This window comes from Penicillium pulvis, assembly GCF_028828015.1.
Source record: "Penicillium pulvis strain IBT 33274 chromosome Unknown contig_7_segment1_segment0, whole genome shotgun sequence".
Taxonomy (NCBI): Eukaryota; Fungi; Ascomycota; class Eurotiomycetes; order Eurotiales; family Aspergillaceae; genus Penicillium; species Penicillium pulvis.
In genome coordinates, this window is record NW_026643079.1 from 420081 (window position 1) to 441746 (window position 21666).

Here is a 21666-nt window from a genome sequence, read left to right on the forward strand (position 1 = left end):
GAGATGAACAACTATCGATCGACAGTGACTCCGGTGCTTCCCTGTAGATTCGCACGTGATAAGATTAGGTCATTGTGGGGAGCTTCTTTATCGGAGAGCTTCTTCCTTCTCTCCACTCCGCACCGTCCTACCGCCGATATGACTGAGTCTGAAAAACAGGAGAATGGCCAGATTAGCGCCGGTAAGTCGTATCCTGCGTTTGCTTAGAACAAGTGCTTACGAAACACAGATGAGATCGCTCTATATGATCGTCAAATCAGACTATGGGGCATGCAGGCGCAAGAGAAGTAATAAGATTTCAAGTCAACAAGTCGCGCCGATTACTGACATCTTGTCCCAGAATCCGCTCTGCCAACATTCTCTTAATCACTGTGAAGGCTCTAGCAAATGAGGTTGCCAAGAACCTTGTGTTGGCAGGTATCGGTTCCCTGACCATCATTGACCATGAGCCGGTGACGGAGAACGACCTGGAAGGACAATTCTTCTTGGAGGAGGTATACCGTGATGAAGAGCTCATCAAGCAAGGGAAAAATGTATGATCATATTCCCCCAGTCTCTTCGTTCTGTTCTGTTACCTCTTCAGACTAACAGTCCAAAGCGCGCCGAGATTGCCGGTCCTCAGATCAAACGCATGAACCCACGAGTCAAGCTCACCATTGATACCGATGACGTCCGAACAAAGCAGCCTGATTTCTTCGCCCAATTCGATATCACAATTGCAACGGAACTTGACTTCAACACCAACGCAACCATCAACGCAGCTTGTCGCCTTGCAAACCGCCCTTTCTACGCCTCCGGTCTTCATGGTCTTTATGGCTATGTCTTCGCCGACCTTATCTCCCACGACTTTGTGATCGAGCGGGAAAAGTCCAACGTGCCTCCAGCAACCCAAGAGACACCAACCCGCAGCATCGTCAAGGTTACCACCAAGCAAAAAGACAAGAAAACGGACAAGACAATCGAACTGGTCACTAAGCGCGAGTCCTACTCGCCGCTTATCCTGGCAAACACCTCGCCTCTTCCAGAAGACTTTACCCGTCTCCCCCGCCGTCGCAAACAGGTCACACCTCTTCTAAGCTGCCTGCGCGCGCTATGGGGTTTCGAAAAAATATCCGGCGGCCGCCGCCCCACAAATAACCACGCCGATCTAGAACTCTTCACCAAGCTCGCCAGTGAAAGCCACCAGGAACTAAAACTTGACATGGGGTCCCTGGACTCCGTCTTTCTGCGCATGTTCCTCCAGAACCTGGGCAGCGAATTGAGTCCCATTGCTGCGTTCCTTGGTGGTGCACTAGCACAGGATGTGATCAACGTTCTCTCTGCACGAGAACAACCATTACAGAACATGCTTCTTTTCGATGGTGACAAGAACGTCGGCCCTATCTACCCCCTACATCCGTTCTTCCCCGCCGATATGAATGTGGAGGCATTGGCTGCCGTACCGCCGATTTCCAATCCCATTCCCTTGGGGCAGCAGCCCTCTACCATAATTCCATTACGTATGGATGATGCGCCTAACAATAAGGCGTAAATTGAGTGTTTTGCGGGCGTTTGAATCATTTCACGGTTGGATCTGCATGGGATGATATCTTGGATATCAATAATCATTGGTAATTTTTCATCAAATGTTCCAATGTTTTTCACTTACGAATCATATGTTGTACGATAGCGAGTAAGAACGCAATACCTTTATTCAGATTGCTTTTCCAGATCACGATAGCAAACAGAGTCCATTTATGTTCAAAATTAAGGTACGCTACATGATGTTTTCTGGTATGATATACCCCAAACCTAGACGCCACAAGTGCAAGTACAAATTAACCAGCCATCTAATGAACACAGTCGAGAGAAGAAACAGAGCTCAACAAATCAAGCATGAGTTGTTTCTTTTGCGCCCATCTCTTCGTCGGTCGTCTTTTTGGGGCCCATGGAGGTGCCCTCCTCCTCATCTTCATCATCGCTGATCAGCCCCTGCAACTCGAAGCCCTCGGCATCTTGAATGCGCTGAGCCTCAGAGTTGGAGCGAGCACGTCCGTTGCCATTCATATGGGCTCCGTTGACGTTGGTGTACTTGGGGGCCTCTTCTTCCTCGTTACCGTTGGGCCAGGCGTGGACGGCATAGATATGCAGCAAGACGTTGACGACTATGAAAGTCAGTGATGAGGTGATTACACTGAATTGATGTTGACTTACAGAGGAATAAGATAAAGGCAACGCTGTAGAGGATCAGCACGTATGAGACGTGGGTAATACCCGCATCATTGAGGAGCTGCATTTGCTCTTCAGTGGCGCCCATGAACAAGAATCCAGAGGCGTACAACAGCTGCAATGGTTAGCCAAAGCTCAATATTCAGCAAGGAAGGGGACGTACAAATGGTGTCAGGTACTGGAAGCTGTTCGGGTCGCGGCCACTCATGCTAATAGCAGCCTTGTCACGCAGCACAAACGAGATCTCAATAATGCGAGTCAAACCAGCAGCCATCAAGGTGTATCCGAAGACGGAATGGATCATAGTACTGATCATCAAGCTTTGAGCATGAGCAGACATCGCATATCCAGTCATCATGATCACAATCGCAGGAATCAGATTGCGCTTAGGACGACCATCACGGCTGCGACTCAGCCACATTCCCAAAAGACCAGCACACCACCAAACAATACCCATAGTGGTGTGTTGCAAATCATTATGTGCCCACGGCTGTCCCCACCGGTGCTCGGTGAATGTGTTCACACAGCCCCAAGCGGCAATAATCAACGAGTCGAAGAATTCCTGGCTCCGTCCCGTCCGACGTAGCCAGAACTGTCCCACCAAGAGAAGAATCGTCAAGCAAATACCGTAACCGATGAAAGCTGAGCCCATGATGAAATGCGCAAGGCACTGACCCATGTGGTCGGCCTGACAGAAGCCCATCATGGCAATACCACCGAACAGCATCTGCGTCCAGCTAACAACCGGCATAATCTTCCCGAGAACACCATGCGCAAGCACGAAGATCCAACGGATACGGCCCTGGCCGCCCTTCTCAAGGTGCAGCTTCAAATAGAATCCCAATCCGACTTGCGCGGCAAGCATGAGCATCAGCCAGTTTGCGAAGGAGTGGTGGACGTTCGGAGCGAATTGGCGACCCTTGTGCGCGTGACCGAGGAAATAGGCAACGACGGCAATGACGGTTCCAACTACTTGGACGGGAACGTGCCAGCGAGAACGGACGATCTGTTTCTTGTTAGATTTGGGGCGCGTGGAAGGGAGGAATAAATACGTACACCTAGGACCATACCAAATGGGAAGACGAGACCGAATGTGAAGCCCATAAGAATCATATGGATCCATAGGATCGAATCCTAAAAATTGTTAGTATAGGAGTCCGACACGTAACCATGATAAGGGAGGGGGCGACAAACAATCGGATCTTGGGAGATAGTCTCGCCTTCGGGGACACTTTCATGGCCGCCGTGGGCTGTAACGAGCCCGATAACCAGAAACAGGGCCCATAGGGACCTTTGCTTCAAGAAATCCATGATGGAGTGTAAGTATGAGTGGGTTGAAGAAGTGGAAGGGGAAAAAGGGAAGCGGCCAGATCAGGCAATGTCGATCTCACGAATCCGGAGCATCCGATTACTTTCCTTGAACCATCAACACACAACTATCAAGGAAAATGAAATGAACAAAGCTTCTGTCCTTTGATCATCTACAGTTCGTGTCTCTCGAATTACCTTCCTATTTATTTACTTCCCCTGATCCAACTCTTCCTCATCACCGCAACCATCCACGGATTATTCAGCGCACCTGCTGATTGGCTCTCTCTCATCTGACTTGCATCGGTTCCCCACATGGCGGAACGGGAACGACGCTTAGTGAGTAGTGGACTCGGCTAGAGTATGATGATTTGCTAACGAGAATATAGAAGGGCCTCCGCGAGTCAATTGCGCAGCTCGAATCTGAACTATCTCAGCTGGAAAAGGAGGTTGCAGAGAATAAAGCGGAGCTGCGGTATGTACTAGGAGCGGGGTGGCTACATACCTGAACCATGTACATATTGATGAAGTATGACACTAATGCCAATGGTCTAGGAATGATCCCACAGAAACAGTACAGCGACATGTCCGTCTATTGCATGAGTACAATGATATTAAAGATGCGGCGCAGGGATTGATGGGATTGATTGCGGACGCTAAAGGAGTCAGGGTAGCGGAGGTTCACAAGGAGTATGGAGTTGACGAGAAGGATTGAGACCTCAATTGATATCCTATTCTTTGCTTATGCTCGAATCATTTCTTTTTCATCCAATAATGCATCTACATCTCAATTTATGGAACTGTTTCGAATTCATTTATTCATAGCCGTTCAACATTGCAGGGGCATAGAAAACCAATCAAGTCTAACGCGAAGTCGTAGTAATATCTACTTCAGGGTACGTATCTGCAGTAGACACATGCAGATAATGGATACAAGATAAAAGACGAGGGGTATATGGAACAGCCGGGCAGTCAACGCGTTGCCTTCGCCGTGCGAACGCGGAGCAGGTAGGGCATAACAAGGCAAAAAGCAGCTATTGAGGTAAAGTAGGAAATGGAGGTGCCTGGGCAGGATAAGAGGTTTCGGGCTATCACGTATCATGCGTCATGATTCAAAACCGTGGGGCGTCAGTCATGCCAAATGTCATAAAAATAAGTTGGCCAACTCGGGCCGATTAAGCAGTCCTTTCAAGACTCTGAAGATTGACAAGCTCGTAGTAGCGGCCCCTTTTTCTCATCAATTCAATATGGTTTCCAGCCTCAGCTACTTTGCCATCTTCGAACACGTAGATAATGTCGGCATTCCGGATGGTGCTCAATCGGTGAGCCACGGCGATGGTGGTGCGACCCTTGGCAGCGGCATCTAGAGCAGTCTGCACAATCTTCTCGGATTCGGAATCAAGAGCAGATGTAGCCTCGTCAAGCAACAGGATCTTGGGGCGACGCAAGAGAGCCCGAGCAATGGCCACGCGCTGCTTCTGTCCACCAGAGAGCATGCCACCTTTGTTACCAACTATGGTGTTGAAACCATCACTGAGCGTCATTAGTATATGATGGGTCAGAATGAAGGGGAGAAAACCTTACGGCAGAGATGTGATGAAGTCGTAGATGTTAGCATCACGGCAGGCCTTCTCGACATCGGCGTCGGTAGCGTGGCGTCGCTCGACACCCAACATGATATTCTCTTTTATGGTACCCTGATATAGGGTAGGCTCCTGGCTGACCAGGGCAAGGTGCTCTCGGTAAGATTTAACATTGAGGTCAGCGATGTTGCGGCCATCAACGTAGACACCGCCATCCACGCAGTCATAGAAGCGCTCCAATAAGGAAACGGTTGTACTCTTCCCACACCCAGATGGTCCAACCAGTGCGACATACTGACCGGGTTTGACGGTCAAGTCCAGCCCGCGCAGGACAGGCTGGTCCGGGCGAGTGGGATAGCTGAAATGAACATCACGAAATTCAACCTCGCCCTCCATCTTCCAGACACGCTCGCCCTCCTCAGACCATGTGTCGATAGGAGGCTCACGCTCTAGCAAAATACGGGTCTGGATGGCTGCGTTCTTGGCCTTGCCCATATCGGGGGAGAATGAAAACACGGTACCTGCCGACTGAGCACCGAACAGAATCTCGGTAAAACAGACGAAAAATCCAAGAAGGCTGAGATCGCCGCGGGATACAAGAGTTCCACCCCACCAGAAACCAAGGGCAACACAGAAGAACACCATGGCCATGGATGCAGCATAGAGGGTTGAAGACTTGGCAACCGCAAGAAGACTGCTATGGGTCTGAGCCTCTAGTTGCAAGTGGAAGTGCCTTGCTACGTCATCCTCACGGGTGAGAGCAGCCACAGTTCGAATAGCACTAGTAGCTTCGCAGGCATAAGCAGCAGACTGAGCATATGCGTCCTTGGAGCGACTCTGAAACCTGGCAAGCATCTCGAACCGATAGTAGCCACATGCCAGGAGAATAGGGACACCACACATAATGACTAGAGCCAGCTGCCAGCTGAAGGCAAGACCAATGATTACACTGACAACCAAAGTGGTGCTGCATGATAGGATAGTCCCTAGAGTCTGACCACTAATACCAGCGAGAGACTTTGTTTGAGTCGAAAGGAAGGAAGTCAGTGCACCGACACTATTCTCCTCACGGTCGAAAAAATTCATGTCCTGGCGCAGGATGGCACGGAAAGCCTTGCTCCGAGCGTTACAAATCAAGCGTTCGGAGCAGTATGCAAACGAAATACCCATCGCTCCTGAGGTAAAGAACTGAGTGACTCCAGTCACAAAGAACATCAAAGACCAGAAGTTAACATCGGAGCGAAGTTCCTTGTATTCACTCGGCGGGAGGGAGATAGCACCAATTGCCTGAGAATACAAGAAAGCTTGGATGGGTTGACCACAGCCGGCAAGCATCGCAAAGACAAACCCCACCGCCAAGACCTTCCATTCGCCCGCATTGAATTCAAAAGTGAACTTGACAAGCGAGAAAAGGGAGTACTGCTGTGGCTCCTGAGGTTCCTCTTCCGCAAGAATGAAACTTGAATTGCAGTCATCTCCACCGGCCTCCTCCATACCAATGTAGCTATGCCGGAGGTATTCAGTTGGATTGACTGCTTTTATGGAGTCCATTGTGTTCGAGATATCCTGGGAGAACATGCCGAGGGCAGCACGATCTTCGGGGCGGAGCAACATAGTAGCACGTTGATTTCTGTCAGGATAGAAAGTAGGCGGGCGTATCAACGAGCCACGGTTCCAGGAGCCACGCATGGCAGGATAAAACATTGAATGAGGGCGTAATGCCGAGCAAGGATGAGCTATAGACTCGCGGCGGGCCATAGAGCGATGGCGATCCAGATGTTCGTGGTGAACAACGGAGCCCTGACGAATCACAGAACTATGACGAACAACGGAGCCTTGGCGGATCACAGAGCTACGGCGAACAATGGAGCCCTGCCGCATTACAGAGCCATGGCGAGCTACAGACCCACGACGGAACATAGAATTCGGGTCAGCAGTCGACGCACGCCACATCGTTTTGATGCGATTGGAAGCGACAGACTGTTCAATCAACATATCAGGATCTAATTCATCTTCATCCTTCTTGGTCTCCGCGATATGTTGGGCTGCCACCAAAGAGTGGTAGTGACCCTTCTTTTCAAGCAACTCGTCATGCGTGCCTTGTTCTTGAATCTCGCCCTTGACGAACACAACAATGTTGTCGGCATTCTTGATGGTAGATAGTCGGTGGGCAATGACGATAGTAGTGCGCCCCTCGGCAGCCTTATCAAGAGCAGCTTGGACCACACCCTCAGACTTCGTATCAAGGGCAGAGGTAGCCTCATCCAACAAAAGAATCTTGGGGTTTGATACGACGGCTCGAGCAATCGCAATACGCTGCTTCTGTCCTCCAGATAGTAGAAGACCACTTTGGCCAACATTGGTTTCGTATCCCTCAGGAAGAGCAGTGATGAAGTCATGGGCATTGGCCATCCTGGCAGCATTCTCAATCAGCTCCCGGATCCTCCATTCGGGCTTGTATTCGTGTCGAGTTCCAATCAGACCGTAACGAATGTTTTGACTAATGCTCGCTCGAAAGAGAGTGGGCTCTTGGCTCACTAGAGCAATCTGCTGACGCAACCATCGTAGGTTAAGCGTTCCAAGATCATGACCATCAAGGGATACTGTTCCGCTAACAGGAAGGTAGAATCGCTCAATTAGCCCCACGGCGGTAGACTTGCCAGAACCCGAAGGCCCAACCAGAGCTGTGACAGTACCCGCAGGGCATGTCAAGTTCATGTTCTTCATGATAGTCACATCAGGACGTGAGGGATAGATATGCTTGACGTTCTCAAAGCGGATATCGCCATTGATGGAAGGAAGACACATTCCCTCATCAGAGCTCGGGTTAAGAGGAGAATTACGCTCGATCGCACCAAAGATCTTTGTACCAGCAGCCACGGCATTGGTAAATGCCTGAGCGTTAGGGCTGATGTTCCCTAGGCTGAAAGAGCCTGTGAGAATGGCCATCAGAATAGTAAGAACGGCTCCGACGTCAATTTCACCCTTGACTAGGTATCGAGATCCCATCCAAAATCCCAGTCCATAGTTCAAGAACATGATGGAAAACAAAGATGCGACGAGCAAGCCCGTTGCCATCTGCATCCGCGTTCCCCATCGTTCAGCCATCTTCAGATGGGTCTCATATTGTCGGGCGAGCTTATCCTGCGTGCCAAATGCGGTGGCATTGCGGATTGAGCTGATAACTTCTTCAGCGACAGTGCCACCAGCACCATAGCTTTGCAGAGAGAGTTCACTGTACTTGACGATAAAGCGCGATCCAATCGAGCCTAGCAGCACCATAGCGACCACGGTGGAGGTACAGACACCGGCCAATTTGGCGTACTTGCAGTAGGCGACAATGAAAGCAGTAACAAAGGTTGATATGGCGGTCAGAGTAAGGCCAACCTTTTCGGATATTCCCTCCTGTATCAGGTTGGTGTCGCCTGTGATTCGGGTGGTGATCTCACCGGCACCCTGTTTATCAAAGTAGCCAATGTTCTGGCGCAGGATAGCCTCAAGGTACTTCTCCCGTATCTGCTGGGTAACATGCTCGCCTGTATGCATAAAGCCGACCATACTGATGTACACAGTAAAAAACTCGCCGATTCCCAGATACAGGTAGTATACAACCTTATGGTTGAGTTCTTGCATAAAAGCCTCCTTTTCCATCGCGCCAATCGAAACTTTCGCAAAGTCTGAGCTCATCGAACCAAAAATGATTGCAAATAAAGGTTGTGCAATGCCGGCCGCAATCGCGCATATGGCGCTGATGGCCACAATTATCAAATCGCGGCGGGATGCGAACTTATAAAGACCAAATAAGGAAACGGTTGGGTTGAGCTGATCCAGCTGGCTCTTCAGTATTTGCTTTTCATCGTGAGGCAGATGGGCGTATATGGCATCTTCTTCGGAAAGAGGACTTGCCACAGAATCTTTCTCGTCAGGGAGGAGGTGGTAAGCGGATATCGGTAGATCAAGATGAGGATTAGGAAGCTCCTTGTTGAGGTCAATCGCGCCTTTTTTAACAGGGACCTCGACCAGCTCGACGGCCAGCGCCGAGAAATCCTGCTTTTGAGTCGAATCCGGACGGCGCATAATGAATGTTGACTATATTGTTGAACCAATGTTGAGAGAACGAAAGTCGCACAATCTGGTTATAATGAGTGTATTGGCTCCTCACGGGAGATTTCAAAGCTTTGATTGTCGCCAGGCCTGGGCGTATTGCAATCGTAGGTCGTTGGTGGAGATAGTCTGATGGAAGGAGAGTCTTGAAGCCGGACGACGAGCAGCATTTGATTGGAGCTTGTCATGGAATTGTCCGCGAAGATGGGTGGCGAGCAGGAGCCGTAAGGAACGTAGGGATTACCGCGTAAAGTCGGAAAAGGACCGCTTAAGTATATTCCAACCAGAAGTGTCTGAACCTTCGCGAGTCCGGTTATAGGCTAAGATCTGGGACGAGGATTTGAATGCACAAGCAAATCACGGTTTCGAAAGAAGCGTAATCCATCCGAGCCCACTGAGTGGATCGCGAGCTTTCGGAGCTCCAAGTATTGTTTATGGGAAGGAGTGACTGTCGGTCTTTAGCTGCTGCATTCCTGATGCAAGGGTATGCAGGGGAACCAATAGCGTTGCCGTCCGATCACTCTCACTACCCCTAGATCCGAAGGCACACAGCCATGTACAGCTTACATATTCTGTAAAAGGCTGGTCCTACCACTCATACCAACCATGTACCTTATGTTGGATGCCCTTTACCGTGTATCCCTTGAGATGCCTAGGTGTTTACCCGGTGCATGGGGAGATAGCACCCGTAAATTTCCCATACTGCTTTTATCGGAGTTCGCAACATGTACCTATAGCATCGGAGCAATGTTCTATTGTAGAAATAAAGAGAAAGAATTGAGTACAAAGCAAAGGCGGGCGTCGAACTCATATTCCGTTCAAGTGTGATGCATCGTAGTGTAGATGGATCGATCCACTTTAGCCCTGGGTTGTATCGATTGCTAATCACGAACTTTAACGTGGCCTGTGTTTATGCCTTAAGGCATCAAATTGAAGAATTTTAATAAGCCTCAGGCATAAACATTACTTAGACTGGGGGCACTGGGTCACCTGACCATCCAAGCGAAGTCGCCAAGCCCTGTCCGCACACAAACCACCCGCTTTCCCGAAGGTCGACATCTTTCTCCCATCCAAACCAGCTTGTCGTTGCGATCAGCCATCAAGATGCCGGTACGTTTAATACCCATCTCTAGCCTTATTTCATATACATGAGCTCTTTTACGCCTTTTTCCTCACGTCGCTAACCCACCTTTTCCCACAGAGCCACAAGACCTTCCGCACCAAGCAAAAGCTTGCTAAGGCTCAGCGCCAGAACCGCCCTATCCCCCAGTGGATTCGCCTGCGCACTGGCAACACCATCCGGTAATTCGCCCTGATCCAAGCCCAACAAGACCCTTGCAATCCCGATTTCGATTCGATCCAAGAATCCAGAATTTCTCGACCCGACCGCAAACAAGCACAAGAATCAAAAACTGACAGGATCTCTCCCACAGCTACAACGCTAAGCGGCGACACTGGCGCAAGACCCGTCTGGGCATCTAGATTCGACCAGACAATTCCCTCCGACCTACGTCTCAAGATCCATTTTTCCAACACTTCCAATATGTTGTGCGATGTGTGTCGATATCCCGGGACGCCTACCTCGATATGAATTTTCCATTCCAACCCTACTTGGTCGCGCTAGTTTGATGGGGAACTACTCAAGTCCGATGCGGGATCGTCGAAGTGTGATTTCAGGTGCAACATGATCGATGCCGGTGATATTTCTCCGACTTCGACCGATATTCGATTGCTTCCGATAACGAATATCGACCCGGCCTGGTCCCGACGATTCTCATCTTTTACGATTTATGGGAATGGGATGAGATAGGGCTCGTCTTTATGGAGGAACGGACTTGAAGGCGGGGCGGTTTTTCCTTTTTACAAAAATTTTGAATGGAATTGAATTGACGTCCCCTTTGTCTTGCATACTTTTGTGCTGCTTCGTAGCATTGTAGGACTTCGAATTCCTTCCTGGGGAATAAATGAGTCTTGGAAAGTTGACCAACTTTGGAAGCGACCTCATGCATGGGACACACTGCAACCTTGTGGACTACTTCAAGGTGGAAGCTACCAAAAATTTTGAAGAGTGGGTTACGTGCGCTATGAATGATAATGACGACAGAAGATACATCGTAAGATATTTAGAGCATATGGATACGGATATCAACCAGTGAGACACCGGCAATATCTGTCCCAGGCGGTTCAGTGATTGTCACAAACTCCACGCCAAGAAGAAGTGTCAGTGGGGGATGAGATTCACCTTCATCATTTTGTCATACTCCCCACTTTCCTCATTGTTTTTGTTACAAGCTTTGACGACGAGAAGCAGCTGACCTTGCTGCAGGAAAACATCAAATACTAGATCCAGCCTTGATATACATCTCACCATGCTTAGGTCCCAAGAGAATGAGGACAAGAATCAAGAACAGGAAGATAAGGCTCGGAATTCGAAAAAGAGGGGGGGTCTTCTACTCGAAAAACGCGCCTTCCTAAATAAGATTAATCGTGCCTTCTTAGACCAAGATGCATGAGTCGCGCTTTCCAAATCATTGGTGACACCTGGACGAGTTAAATAAAGATTATCGGCGGCCGCAGAGAGGCTGTGAGATACCGGTAATGACCAGAGGCTTGCGAAGTCCTGAAACCATTGTGGCTCGACTCATGTTGCTTTAGGCAAGTAGGCAACTACGCTAAGGCGAAGGCAAGATTTCCTACGAATTTTGATCACCACTAAATATTTGTCATTTGGTGTGCCAGCCCTCAGAGAGCAGCTCCAATTCGTCTGGGTATATTCCGTACAAATTGGGATGTTTATCTTCTTGTCGAGTGATATCCAACATTGTTACTGACCGAAATTTTAATGTTAGTATATTGACGGAATAAGGAAAGCAACAGCATTCGAAATGGGAGACATTAAAGGACACTCTCAACTAAAGATTGTTTCACCAAGTGGCATCTATCCTTGTACCGCTTTCATTGAATTATTCCTACCTATCAGATCACTGGTAGCAGCATCTGGGCAGCCCTGAAGGAATCCTGATACGCTTGGTTAACATGAAGCAAAGGAGGCCGATGGCTATATTTGCAATATTGTCGTTTTTCTTTTCCAGGCTAGAGCCAGCTTTCACAAGACTAGAATTCCCTGTAGAAGCACATTTAACCTTGAAAACTAATATTGTATTGAAGTCATAAAACCAGTGTGGAGGCTGGCTACAGGATTGAATCATGTAGAAGGGCAAGCAAACGGTTAGAATGGTTTCCACATAGCCGAACGCCGTTCTAAAGCAAAAGAGCCTATCTCAAGCATTACGAAAACAATGCCAGGAGGGGAGAACACGGCCGAATTTGAGTAGGTCGTGAGGTCACCACAATCCAAGCTTACGGAAGGTGTGGGGTATGAATGGGAGGGCGAATCCATATAAACATTGTACTGTATGCTTAGCGGCTGTTGGGGAAATATATCAGTAAATGCTAGTTCAAAAGAGAGGGAAAGAGTTGAAAAAGCTTACTCTTCAGCCCACTCGTTCTCGCGGCGAATCTGGTCCTCCTCCTCGGGGGTGAAATCATTTTGGATGTTGAAGGTCTTGCGGATCTCCTCGGGAGACTTGCCCTTAATCATATTCGCAACGGTCTTGCAGCCAACATCCAACAGAGCCTTGATGTCCAGGTAGTTCGCAGCCTGTAAAATGTGGTCAGTCAGTATTTACCCACTGAGACAAAGGCTGTTCAGCTGTCATGGCTTACCAGAATAACCTCGAAGAGCATCTCCTGGTCGACCTGCATGAACTTCTGATCCCACTCATCGATATCTGTGGTCTTGCGACGGTTGTCGTCGTCATCACCAGCGGTGGGGGGGTCGTTCTTGTGGTGGTCGCACCACTCGATGACTTTCTTTAGAACAGTTTCGTTGACCTGCAGAAGAGTGAGCTTCAAGTATGAAGATAGGTGGGAAAGTGAATCGCAAGACGTACATTAGGGATAGGAATGGCCTCGCCGGAATCACCCAGATCCTCCAGCATGTTCTTGATTAGGATGGACCGTTCGGCCACAGCGCGCTCTGGAATAGCGGGGTTAGTTTCCTGTCCTGGAATTTCATACCAGCACTTGGTTCACATGTGCTCTCAGTTGACACATACCGACAGTGACCAACGCATCGTCGGAGCTCATAAGGCTAATGGTAGCCATATTGATTATGATAAATGGTGAAGTGGCAACGTCTGAAAGGTTGGGTGTCAGTTTTGCGGTGACCTGGAGTATCGCAGGGAGGTTTGGAGAAGAGAGTGAAGTAAATGGCACTGCGGAGATGTAAGGACACAGAGGGGAGAGGGAAGACTGACTTTAAGTATTGGTGCAAGGGTTTCGGCGGGGAGGTGGAGAGGTCAAGACGGATGTTTGAGTGATGGTTACCTAAGTCACGTCTCCGAGGCTCTGCACACGGCAAAGGCTTCCAAGCCAAGGCCTTTTAGGTACCTCCGCCCCCACATTGAGTAAAGGACCCTCAAGAATAGGCAACAACTACGTAGTGAAGAGGTTGTGTTTATTTTCGGGTTCTTCCTCTTTTTTCAGATTCATAGTTAAGATATATATAGTGGAGACCACAGAAGCGAAAGAAATATATTTAGTACATACTTCATATTGATGGCTCCTTTTACATAGGCAAAAACACTTGGCAGAATAATAGAATCCTTTAGGTTGACCAGTATGTTTTCTTGATTTTTTAATCCCCTTTTTTTCTTTCGAATAGTAAATGCAAGAATTGTGGATTTCAATTTGAATTTCAATGTAAATGTAAACTATCAACTATTGTGGAGGATAGTCCGTACACTGTACACGTAGATTCTGCCGGCGCGTTATCGGTCGCAAGTGATATCATCGCCAATAGTTAACGCGTTTCTTTTTCTTGCTTTATACACACTCCTTATCCATCCGCTCCTTTTGTCTCCTCTGTTTCATATATTAATTCTTCTTAATATTCCTCTTCCAGCATGTTCCTGGTGCCCCATCATGTGGAGACGAACCTACCTACTGTTACTGCTGATCCGTGTTTACTTCGCGCTCTCGCCCAGCTATCTACATCCCGATGAGCATTTCCAAGGCCCGGAGGTTTTTGCCGGTAGGTTTCATCTCCTGACTTCGACTGGACACACACCGATGAGCACGGCTACGCAGCTCTGGCTGTTGCTGGAAAATTCAACTTGCAGGCTTCCGGCGATCCCGCGATGCCCTCCTTTTGAAGTTGGACAACATTTGACTGATCACCCGTTGTTCTACAGGTCGCATTTTCGGATACCCCTCCAAACTCACATGGGAATTCACTACCGATTTTCCTATTCGCAGCGTCTTTCCATTATGGCCAATCTACGATGTTCCCATGAGCCTGCTGAAATGGTTCTACATGGAGATCGGGGCGGGCAGCCCGCCACCACAACTGGTGTATTATGCGCTGCGAGGTGGAATGTTCCTGCTGAGCTTTGTGCTGGAGGATTGGGCGATCTATGAGTTGGTGCCTTCTCCGCGGCACCGGCGCGCTGCAGTTGTCCTGGTGGCCTCGTCCTATGTCACCTGGACATATCAGACGCACACATTCTCCAACTCTTTAGAGACCCTGTTGGTGACCTGGGGCCTGGTGCTGATTCGTCGCATCGTTGAGAACAAGGTTCGTTCCGGATTACCCTAGCGCAAAGGCTTGGGCTAACTTGGTGGCTCTAGCATACCTCTTTCTTTTCCTACGCCGTCCTCTCCTTCATCGCGGTGGTCGGTGTCTTTAACCGCATCACCTTTCCTGCTTTTCTTCTCTTCCCGGGCCTACAATTGCTGCCCTACTTCCAGCGCAAGTGAGTTTGTCCGTCAGTTCTCTAACGTGTTGTATATCTGATTTATATCACAGGCCAACGTCCTTGGCGGTCTTCGTCGGCTTCGGGCTTCTCTTCACCTCGATAGGTATCTTCATTGATACATCCTTCTACCGACCTACGGCTTCATTCTTGGAAATTGTGCGCCATCCAATTATCACCCCTCTTAATAACATTCTCTACAACTCCGACTCCTCGAACCTGGCACTACATGGCCTTCACCCGCACCACCAACACTTCGTTGCCAACCTCTTCCAGCTCCTCGGCCCCGCATACATCGCTATGATCCTTTCACTATTCAGCTGGCCGATCGTGCCACCATGGATGCGTAATACGCGTGCCCTCTCTGCGGTCTCCGCGACTGTCCTACTCTCCATCTTCCCGCACCAGGAGCCACGCTTCCTGATTCCCTGCGTGCCCCTCCTTCTTAGCTGCGTTCGTATGCATCGCTCACGGATATTTCTGGCTGTGTGGATTATATTCAATGCAGTCATGGGCTTCTTAATGGGTGTGTACCACCAAGGCGGTGTTGTCCCAGCCCAACTTGCCATGCGGTCCATTGTCGAAAACAACGCAGCGGCCCAGGGCATCAAGTCTCACCCAGACGCCACTGTCTTCTGGTGGAAGACCTACTCCCCGCCACACTGGCTCCTTGGTGCTCAACAGGGAAACCACACCGGCCAAATTGACACCCTGGATCTAATGGGTATCCCGGGTCTAGAAATGATCCAACAGCTCGAAACAGCTGTTCCTAGCTGCCCAAATTCCTCCCCAGTATATCTAGTCGCTCCTTCCTCCGCGACATTCCTCGATCAATACTCCTCCCCTTCGTCTCTCTCCGCCCCCCACTCACCCAACCTCCAACTTTACCGCCTGTGGTCATACAGCCAACACCTAAACCTAGACGACCTCGACTTTGGCGATGACGGTGTCCTCGAGACACTGAACAGGGTCATCGGCCGCCGCGGGCTGGGCGTTTGGTCCGTTCGTCGAGCTTGCAAATAAATCGATGTTGGGGAGGCTACGAACTCCATCACAGCGTGAATCTAGTCCTATACTTCATGTCTATTTTCTTTGGGATATCTCTTTTACTTCTTTGCTTTCTTTTTGGTCATTTCTTGGTGCCTCGGATCGAGTCATTCGTTCCTAGGCGCGCAACGTATACCTTGAGCTTCTTTCTATATTTTACATTCGGATATACCAGGTAGCATAGCCCATTGGAGTGGGCATGAATTGACGGACATTGAGCTTCTCCATTTCAAACCTTAAATTAATTTTTTGAATATTTCTTATCTATCCGTATGAGCTCTTGTGGTCACCGAGTGCACAGGTGTTGGATTTGAGCTATCTTATTAGTGGGTTGCAAGTCCTCCTGACCAGCGATGTGCTTATCTAAGATTTGATATCGGCACTAGTATCCAAGAGCCTTCAGGAGAACATCCATGTACTATGGTCAGTGCTTGATTATCAAAAATGAGTCGAAAATGCTGGGTATATATTGGAGTAATGCGTGTAACAAGATAATGGGTAGTGCTTTGAGCATGGTGGCCTCGGACGTGGTTGTATATATTCCAAGTGGGTATCCTTGGGTCGTGTAGGTACCAACCCAGATATATAAGGACCATGCACCCAAATATTTCTATCACTTGGAATTCTTAGAACTTTTGGAAGGTACATGATCCGCCCTGTTAAAACCATCGATTCCATATTATACCAACATTGAATGCAAGAGCTTAACCCACACATGTTAAAACACAGACATAAGGTTCAGGGTTTGGTGGGTCAACGGGCCAGGGTCATTTGCAATGATTCGCATGATCGGACCACAGGGTACGCACGGACCATTCCGCTACGAATTTACCACTTGATACTAGCGAAACGTCCCATTTTGCCCATTAAGTTAAGTACATGAGATGTCATATCAAAGGGGTAAAAGATGGGGGATAAAGCGGTATACAGGTTAACTGGACAAGGACAGCTAAGAAGCTCGGAAATGCCGGACTGACCGACTTGATTTGGATTTAGGGAAGATGGAATGGATGGGTAGGGGGGAAGGGGATAGCAGAGGCATAGGCTCTGTCACATGTGGAATCAAAAAGCAGTATGCTTGGTATTCATCAGAACGTAAAGAAGCAACAAGGAAAGAAATACGTAAGAGGTTATTTAATCCTCCTCCTCATCGGGCTGTTCAAAGAGGAAGTTGGCGGCAAGCTCCTCGTTCTTGTCGCAGGCGAAGTAGGCCTGAATGACGGAATCCCGAGGGAAGCCAAGACGGCACAGCTAAGAAAAGTTAGTGACCCGTAGATAAAATGTGACGAGAGAAAACTTACGCGCTCAATGGCGTCCCGCTCTTCCGGTGTGACGGAAACGGCTTGTGTGCCTGGGGGCAGGTTGGCCTCATCATCCTCATCAAAGTCCTCACTCAGCAGCTGCAAGAACTGCTCGGAGTTTTGTCCAATGATCTGGGCAATCTGGGGGTTGCCAGCCGCAACCTGTTGCAGAATGGGCTCAAGCATGTGGGGCTGCTGCTGAACGAGCTGGCGAAGCTGCTGGAAGTGGGGGTTGCTGCGGAGGAAGTCCAAACTGGCAAGAGCATCGCCACCAGCACCAGCGGCGGCGGGAGCACCACCAGTGCGAGCACCACGGGCACCACTACCATCACCGGCCTGAGCAGCGGCCTCGAACAAGTTCACTGGCTCCTCACCACCAGAGCCACCGGTAGCAGCAGGAATGGAAGGAAGGGAACCAGCAGCCTCCTGCTGTTGTTGCCGTTGTTGCTGTTCCTGCTGGATATTCTCGGGGATACCCTACCAGAAGTAATTAGACCTCGGAAATTCATGCCTCTCTCTTGTGTTCAACTTACAGTCAACAGATATTCGATAGCACGGTCAGGGTTGAAGTATGCAGCGCGCATGGCACGGTCGATATCGCTTCTTGCGAATCCCATGGCCTCCATTTGGGTCACGGCACTCTCAGCTGCGGATCCCATCGCCAACGTGGAAGGGTCGTTGAAGGCAGCATCTTGGCTAGCGGGTTGAGTGCCACGGTCGGCGGGCGATGGAGTCGCGGGGACGGCGGGAGCTGAGGCAGCAGCAGGGGCAGGAGCAGGAGGAGCAGCGGGGGTGGCAGCAGGAACTCGGGCAGCGGGTGTGGAAGGGGCCTGGGCAGAGGCAGAGGGGGCAGCCTTGGGTTGCTTGAAAAGATGTCAGCGGCGAGGCTCTCTAATACAGAGGACTATCTTTCATACCTTTGAAGGCAGGCAAACTAGGAAGTCCTTTTCTTGGATGTTGTAAGACTCCACTGTCTTGTCATCCTGCAGAATCTTTCCTGTACAGACGAAGATGGTTAGAGCTGCGGGCCAGGTCCATCAGATAAATAATGGCGGGAAAGAATCATATACCAGAATAGATGACCTTCGTGCGGTCTGCATCATAGCCACTCTTCACCTGAGCGATTTTCTCCTTGACTTGGCGAACCTGCAGTACAGTATCAGCCCCGCACTGGGTGGCGTTGGGTAGCTTGTTGTGTTAAGAGCATCACATACAGTCTCGGAGGGCTCGGCCTCGATAACGAACTTCTCCTGCTTCAGATCCTATAGCCGTGAAGAATATCGAATTAGTCTTTGATCGCCAGATAAAGAGGGATGGGGCGTATTTTGACGAACCTTGAAAGTGAGCTTCATTTTGGCACGACTTGAGGATGGAATGGGGGGAGAGGAAAGAAGGGAGGATGGAAATCCACAGAGTCAAGAATGACGGATATGGAGGTAGACGAGATGTGGTCCCAACGAATGTCCTGGTAGAAGTCGAGTACAGAGTAGATGAACGATGATGGCAAGCAAAAGAAGCCCCAGGCTCACCGCCCCACTCGGCCAACCCTCGGGGATTTCCATTTCCTCAACTTGGAACCACACGTCAGTCGGGATTGAAATCATGAAAAACCATCTTTCTGGCCTCGTGACATTGCTTCATACTGAATCATTTTGAAATAACACATTCAGACTGATATTTCTCATTGAGATTGACAAGAACGTTTCGAGGCTGCACGATTGCTCATGATCATTGTATCATCCAGTGGGTGCCTGCGAGCAAGAGGACCTTACTGGCTAGAAGTCAACAGGAGTTAAAATCCACATGAGATGTCACTATGTTTTTGGCTTACAGGGTTCCAGGCCAGAAATATATGTTCGATCTTTGAATTACATGCGATTGCTTGCATTCGACATGAGCATGAACCAGGTACCCTTGTCAACTGACGGCAATTGAAGACCTTTATGAGGAATCAATCCAACCACAATAAAAAGCTTCCCGATTGGATTGACAAATTGTAGATGTTGATCTTTTTCTTAAAGCCCTGCAAGGGAATACGGGGAGGTCCGATTGGCAATCATGGATCCATCTGCGTAGATATGGAGATATAGGTCCACACCGTCCCAGGAACCTGGCCAGCTCTACCGATCCCCGGCCACTTGTTCGGAAACGAGTTACCTCAATAAAGAACGATCCAACCAGAAGGAAAAGAGTTCAGGGGAATACGGGAGATTTTCCCAAAGCGGATTGATATATCACATTTTAGCCGGAGATCGAAATTCTCGATCCGCTACTTTGAGTTTCGGTTATTCCAATGGATGAATCATATAGATAGTTTCCCAGCTAGTGGCCGGATTAATAGCACTATGGGAATCTCTTTTGGGCTGGACCCATCTCGCCATCGTACCCCGGAAGTGGGCGTCGATAATAGAACGCCTGCACGCCCATAACGACCTAGGTGGGGATTAGGATGCAGTGTGGCATAAGATAATTGCGTTCAGAGATTGACTGCCGGTGCCTGGGATATGATCGCTGCAAGTAGACCTGCATATTAGAGCCACATACTATGAAGTAGAGTATTGGTCCTTTTTACTAGCAGACCGCAAGTTTATGCAGTGGACTCCACTCGACAGATCAATTGTAGACGAACTAGATTAAGCGGTTTCTGACACTTTTACTCTATTCCATCATAGCTCAAAGGTAAATCTGTCAAGGCCATTGTGCTTGCTTATCCCGTCCCCGCAGACTCTAACCACTTTGCCGGGTTGATGGATCAGATCCGATCTATATGTCAAAATTTGACATGTTCAATGCAACCTGCATATCGTATGCTCGATACACTTTGCAGCCACGCCGTGTGCTTCGCCCCGTCCCGTCTATTTCTAATCCACGCGAACTCCCATGTTCATAAATATGCGCATTCCCCCCTGCATACAATTTTGCTCTCAAGATTCACCTTCCGGCGTTGCCCGTGGATGCTCAGACCTTCCCACGCTCTCTGAAGTGTATCTGGGTCCATTCTTTACTTTCGTTTTATACCATGTCTTCCAATATGCTTTTGTACTCCCTAGGAGGAGCTTCTGTGTTTTCTGTCTTTGTTGTTACTATTCTTAATGCCCTCGCTTACGGGGCAGTCCAATCCTTGTCCTCTTCCACTCGGACCACTGAGCTGGCCCCTGTCAGTTTGAGTGCTGTGAGCTGTGTGGCATTGATCATGCTCACCTTCCTCGTGCATAAAGATATTCGTCACGGCTATCAATGGCCTCGTTGGAAGGTTGGTGTGTTTTTTCTGACGATTGCATACCTGATCATTGCGGCCGGGTCAACTGCCGGAACTATGGCCACGAATCACAGCCTGTCCTCGCTATGGATTGCTCGATCAATCTTCTGGGGGCTTTCAGTCTTTGCACAAGGGTCTTACTGTGGACATCTGCTTGTGATCTGCTTTCAACAAAAATCCGAGACTGCATGGCCCCGCTCCTATAATCTCTCACAAGAGCTCAAGGCCCTCCCTGACACACCAACTTTGGTGACACCTCCCGCCCAGGTCTCGGACCCATATCCCGAGATGAATCGATTCGATACTCGAAGAGGCTCTCTTCGCAAGTTCCCTCGGCGTGCCAATCGAGACTCTGGGCTCAGCTTAGAACTATCCAAGTCGAAGCATGGCTCTATTGACACCACCTCCACCACATCTACATTACAGTCCCCAAACGAACAGGCCCAATTTCAGGTATATAAAATCCGGCCTTTGCTCCGAGGCAATGGAAGCATCCGCAGTATGCCCAGCCTCCGCCAGGATGTCTCCCGGCAGCTCTCGCTAGATACCCTCGTTCAGCCTTCCCCAACAGCATCCACATTCCATCTAGACTCCCCAACAGGGTCTATGGAGACACTCACTATTCAAGAACAAAATATTCATCCCCTCTTTCGATCCACAAGTCCTTGCCCCTCCCCTACGCCGACCCCGGGGACGAGGGTCAAGGCGTCCCCGTCTGCGGGCCAGACCATCACACATCAGACCCTGACTCGGATGCGATCCGCCCGATCCCTCCGGGAATCGCGACCAAGTCCATCGCCATTTCTCAGTGAAGAAGAATTGGCCCAGGCGCGAAAGGAACCCGATTCCGGGCTGTTGTCTTTCATTGATGCCGGCCATGTCCGGCGCAGTATCACGCAATATGAGAAGAGATATGACCTGAACGAATCTCCCTACGAGAACTGATTCCCTTTTTCCTTTTCCTTTTTTTTGTTTTTGTTTCTTTGAATTCCCCCATTTGGTCTCTGTTAATTTTTGGTTTTTGGAAAGGAGGTAATGTG

At 49.3% G+C, this 21666-nt stretch overlaps 9 protein-coding genes across 9 annotated transcripts; 5 read left to right on the plus strand and 4 right to left on the minus strand.

The window, feature by feature from the left end:
• Positions 1-118: 118 nt before the first annotated feature.
• Positions 119-1531, plus strand: N7503_008097 (E1 ubiquitin-activating protein AOS1; the record flags this gene model as incomplete). Its single annotated transcript, XM_057067644.1, has 4 exons — positions 119-181; positions 230-287; positions 341-533; positions 599-1531. The coding sequence occupies exons 1-4, from the start codon at positions 139-141 to the stop codon at positions 1529-1531; spliced, it is 1227 nt and encodes a 408-aa protein (XP_056918499.1). The 5' UTR covers positions 119-138.
• Positions 1532-1869: 338 nt separating this feature from the next.
• On the minus strand, positions 1870-3519 carry N7503_008098 (Ytp1 family protein; the record flags this gene model as incomplete). Its single annotated transcript, XM_057067645.1, has 5 exons — positions 1870-2144; positions 2194-2323; positions 2372-3214; positions 3265-3342; positions 3403-3519. The coding sequence occupies 5 exons, from the start codon at positions 3517-3519 to the stop codon at positions 1870-1872; spliced, it is 1443 nt and encodes a 480-aa protein (XP_056918500.1).
• Positions 3520-3831: 312 nt separating this feature from the next.
• N7503_008099 (SWI5/SAE3 family protein) lies at positions 3832-4231 on the plus strand (the record flags this gene model as incomplete). Its single annotated transcript, XM_057067646.1, has 3 exons — positions 3832-3855; positions 3906-3991; positions 4072-4231. The coding sequence occupies 3 exons, from the start codon at positions 3832-3834 to the stop codon at positions 4229-4231; spliced, it is 270 nt and encodes an 89-aa protein (XP_056918501.1).
• Positions 4232-4602: 371 nt separating this feature from the next.
• Positions 4603-9176, minus strand: mdr1 (ABC multidrug transporter Mdr1; the record flags this gene model as incomplete). Its single annotated transcript, XM_057067647.1, has 2 exons — positions 4603-5049; positions 5101-9176. The coding sequence occupies 2 exons, from the start codon at positions 9174-9176 to the stop codon at positions 4692-4694; spliced, it is 4434 nt and encodes a 1477-aa protein (XP_056918502.1). The 3' UTR covers positions 4603-4691.
• A 1101-nt stretch (positions 9177-10277) lies between these two features.
• Positions 10278-10509, plus strand: N7503_008101 (60S ribosomal protein eL39; the record flags this gene model as incomplete). Its single annotated transcript, XM_057067648.1, has 2 exons — positions 10278-10313; positions 10405-10509. Exons 1-2 carry the CDS (start codon positions 10308-10310, stop codon positions 10507-10509), a joined length of 111 nt encoding a protein of 36 aa, XP_056918503.1. The 5' UTR covers positions 10278-10307.
• A 2114-nt stretch (positions 10510-12623) lies between these two features.
• skpA (SCF ubiquitin ligase subunit skpA) lies at positions 12624-13370 on the minus strand (the record flags this gene model as incomplete). The annotated part of the gene is made up of 5 exons (XM_057067649.1): positions 12624-12630; positions 12695-12864; positions 12930-13097; positions 13157-13242; positions 13322-13370. 5 exons carry the CDS (start codon positions 13368-13370, stop codon positions 12624-12626), a joined length of 480 nt encoding a protein of 159 aa, XP_056918504.1.
• An 819-nt stretch (positions 13371-14189) lies between these two features.
• Positions 14190-16042, plus strand: smp3 (glycosylphosphatidylinositol-alpha 1,2 mannosyltransferase smp3; the record flags this gene model as incomplete). The annotated part of the gene is made up of 4 exons (XM_057067650.1): positions 14190-14298; positions 14459-14841; positions 14895-15019; positions 15073-16042. The coding sequence occupies 4 exons, from the start codon at positions 14190-14192 to the stop codon at positions 16040-16042; spliced, it is 1587 nt and encodes a 528-aa protein (XP_056918505.1).
• A 1158-nt stretch (positions 16043-17200) lies between these two features.
• N7503_008104 (putative UV excision repair protein (RadW)) lies at positions 17201-18719 on the minus strand (the record flags this gene model as incomplete). The annotated part of the gene is made up of 7 exons (XM_057067651.1): positions 17201-17317; positions 17368-17844; positions 17901-18230; positions 18285-18364; positions 18438-18513; positions 18582-18629; positions 18702-18719. 7 exons carry the CDS (start codon positions 18717-18719, stop codon positions 17201-17203), a joined length of 1146 nt encoding a protein of 381 aa, XP_056918506.1.
• Positions 18720-20386: 1667 nt separating this feature from the next.
• N7503_008105 (uncharacterized protein) lies at positions 20387-21571 on the plus strand (the record flags this gene model as incomplete). The annotated part of the gene is made up of 1 exon (XM_057067652.1): positions 20387-21571. The coding sequence occupies one exon, from the start codon at positions 20387-20389 to the stop codon at positions 21569-21571; it is 1185 nt and encodes a 394-aa protein (XP_056918507.1).
• Positions 21572-21666: the final 95 nt, after the last annotated feature.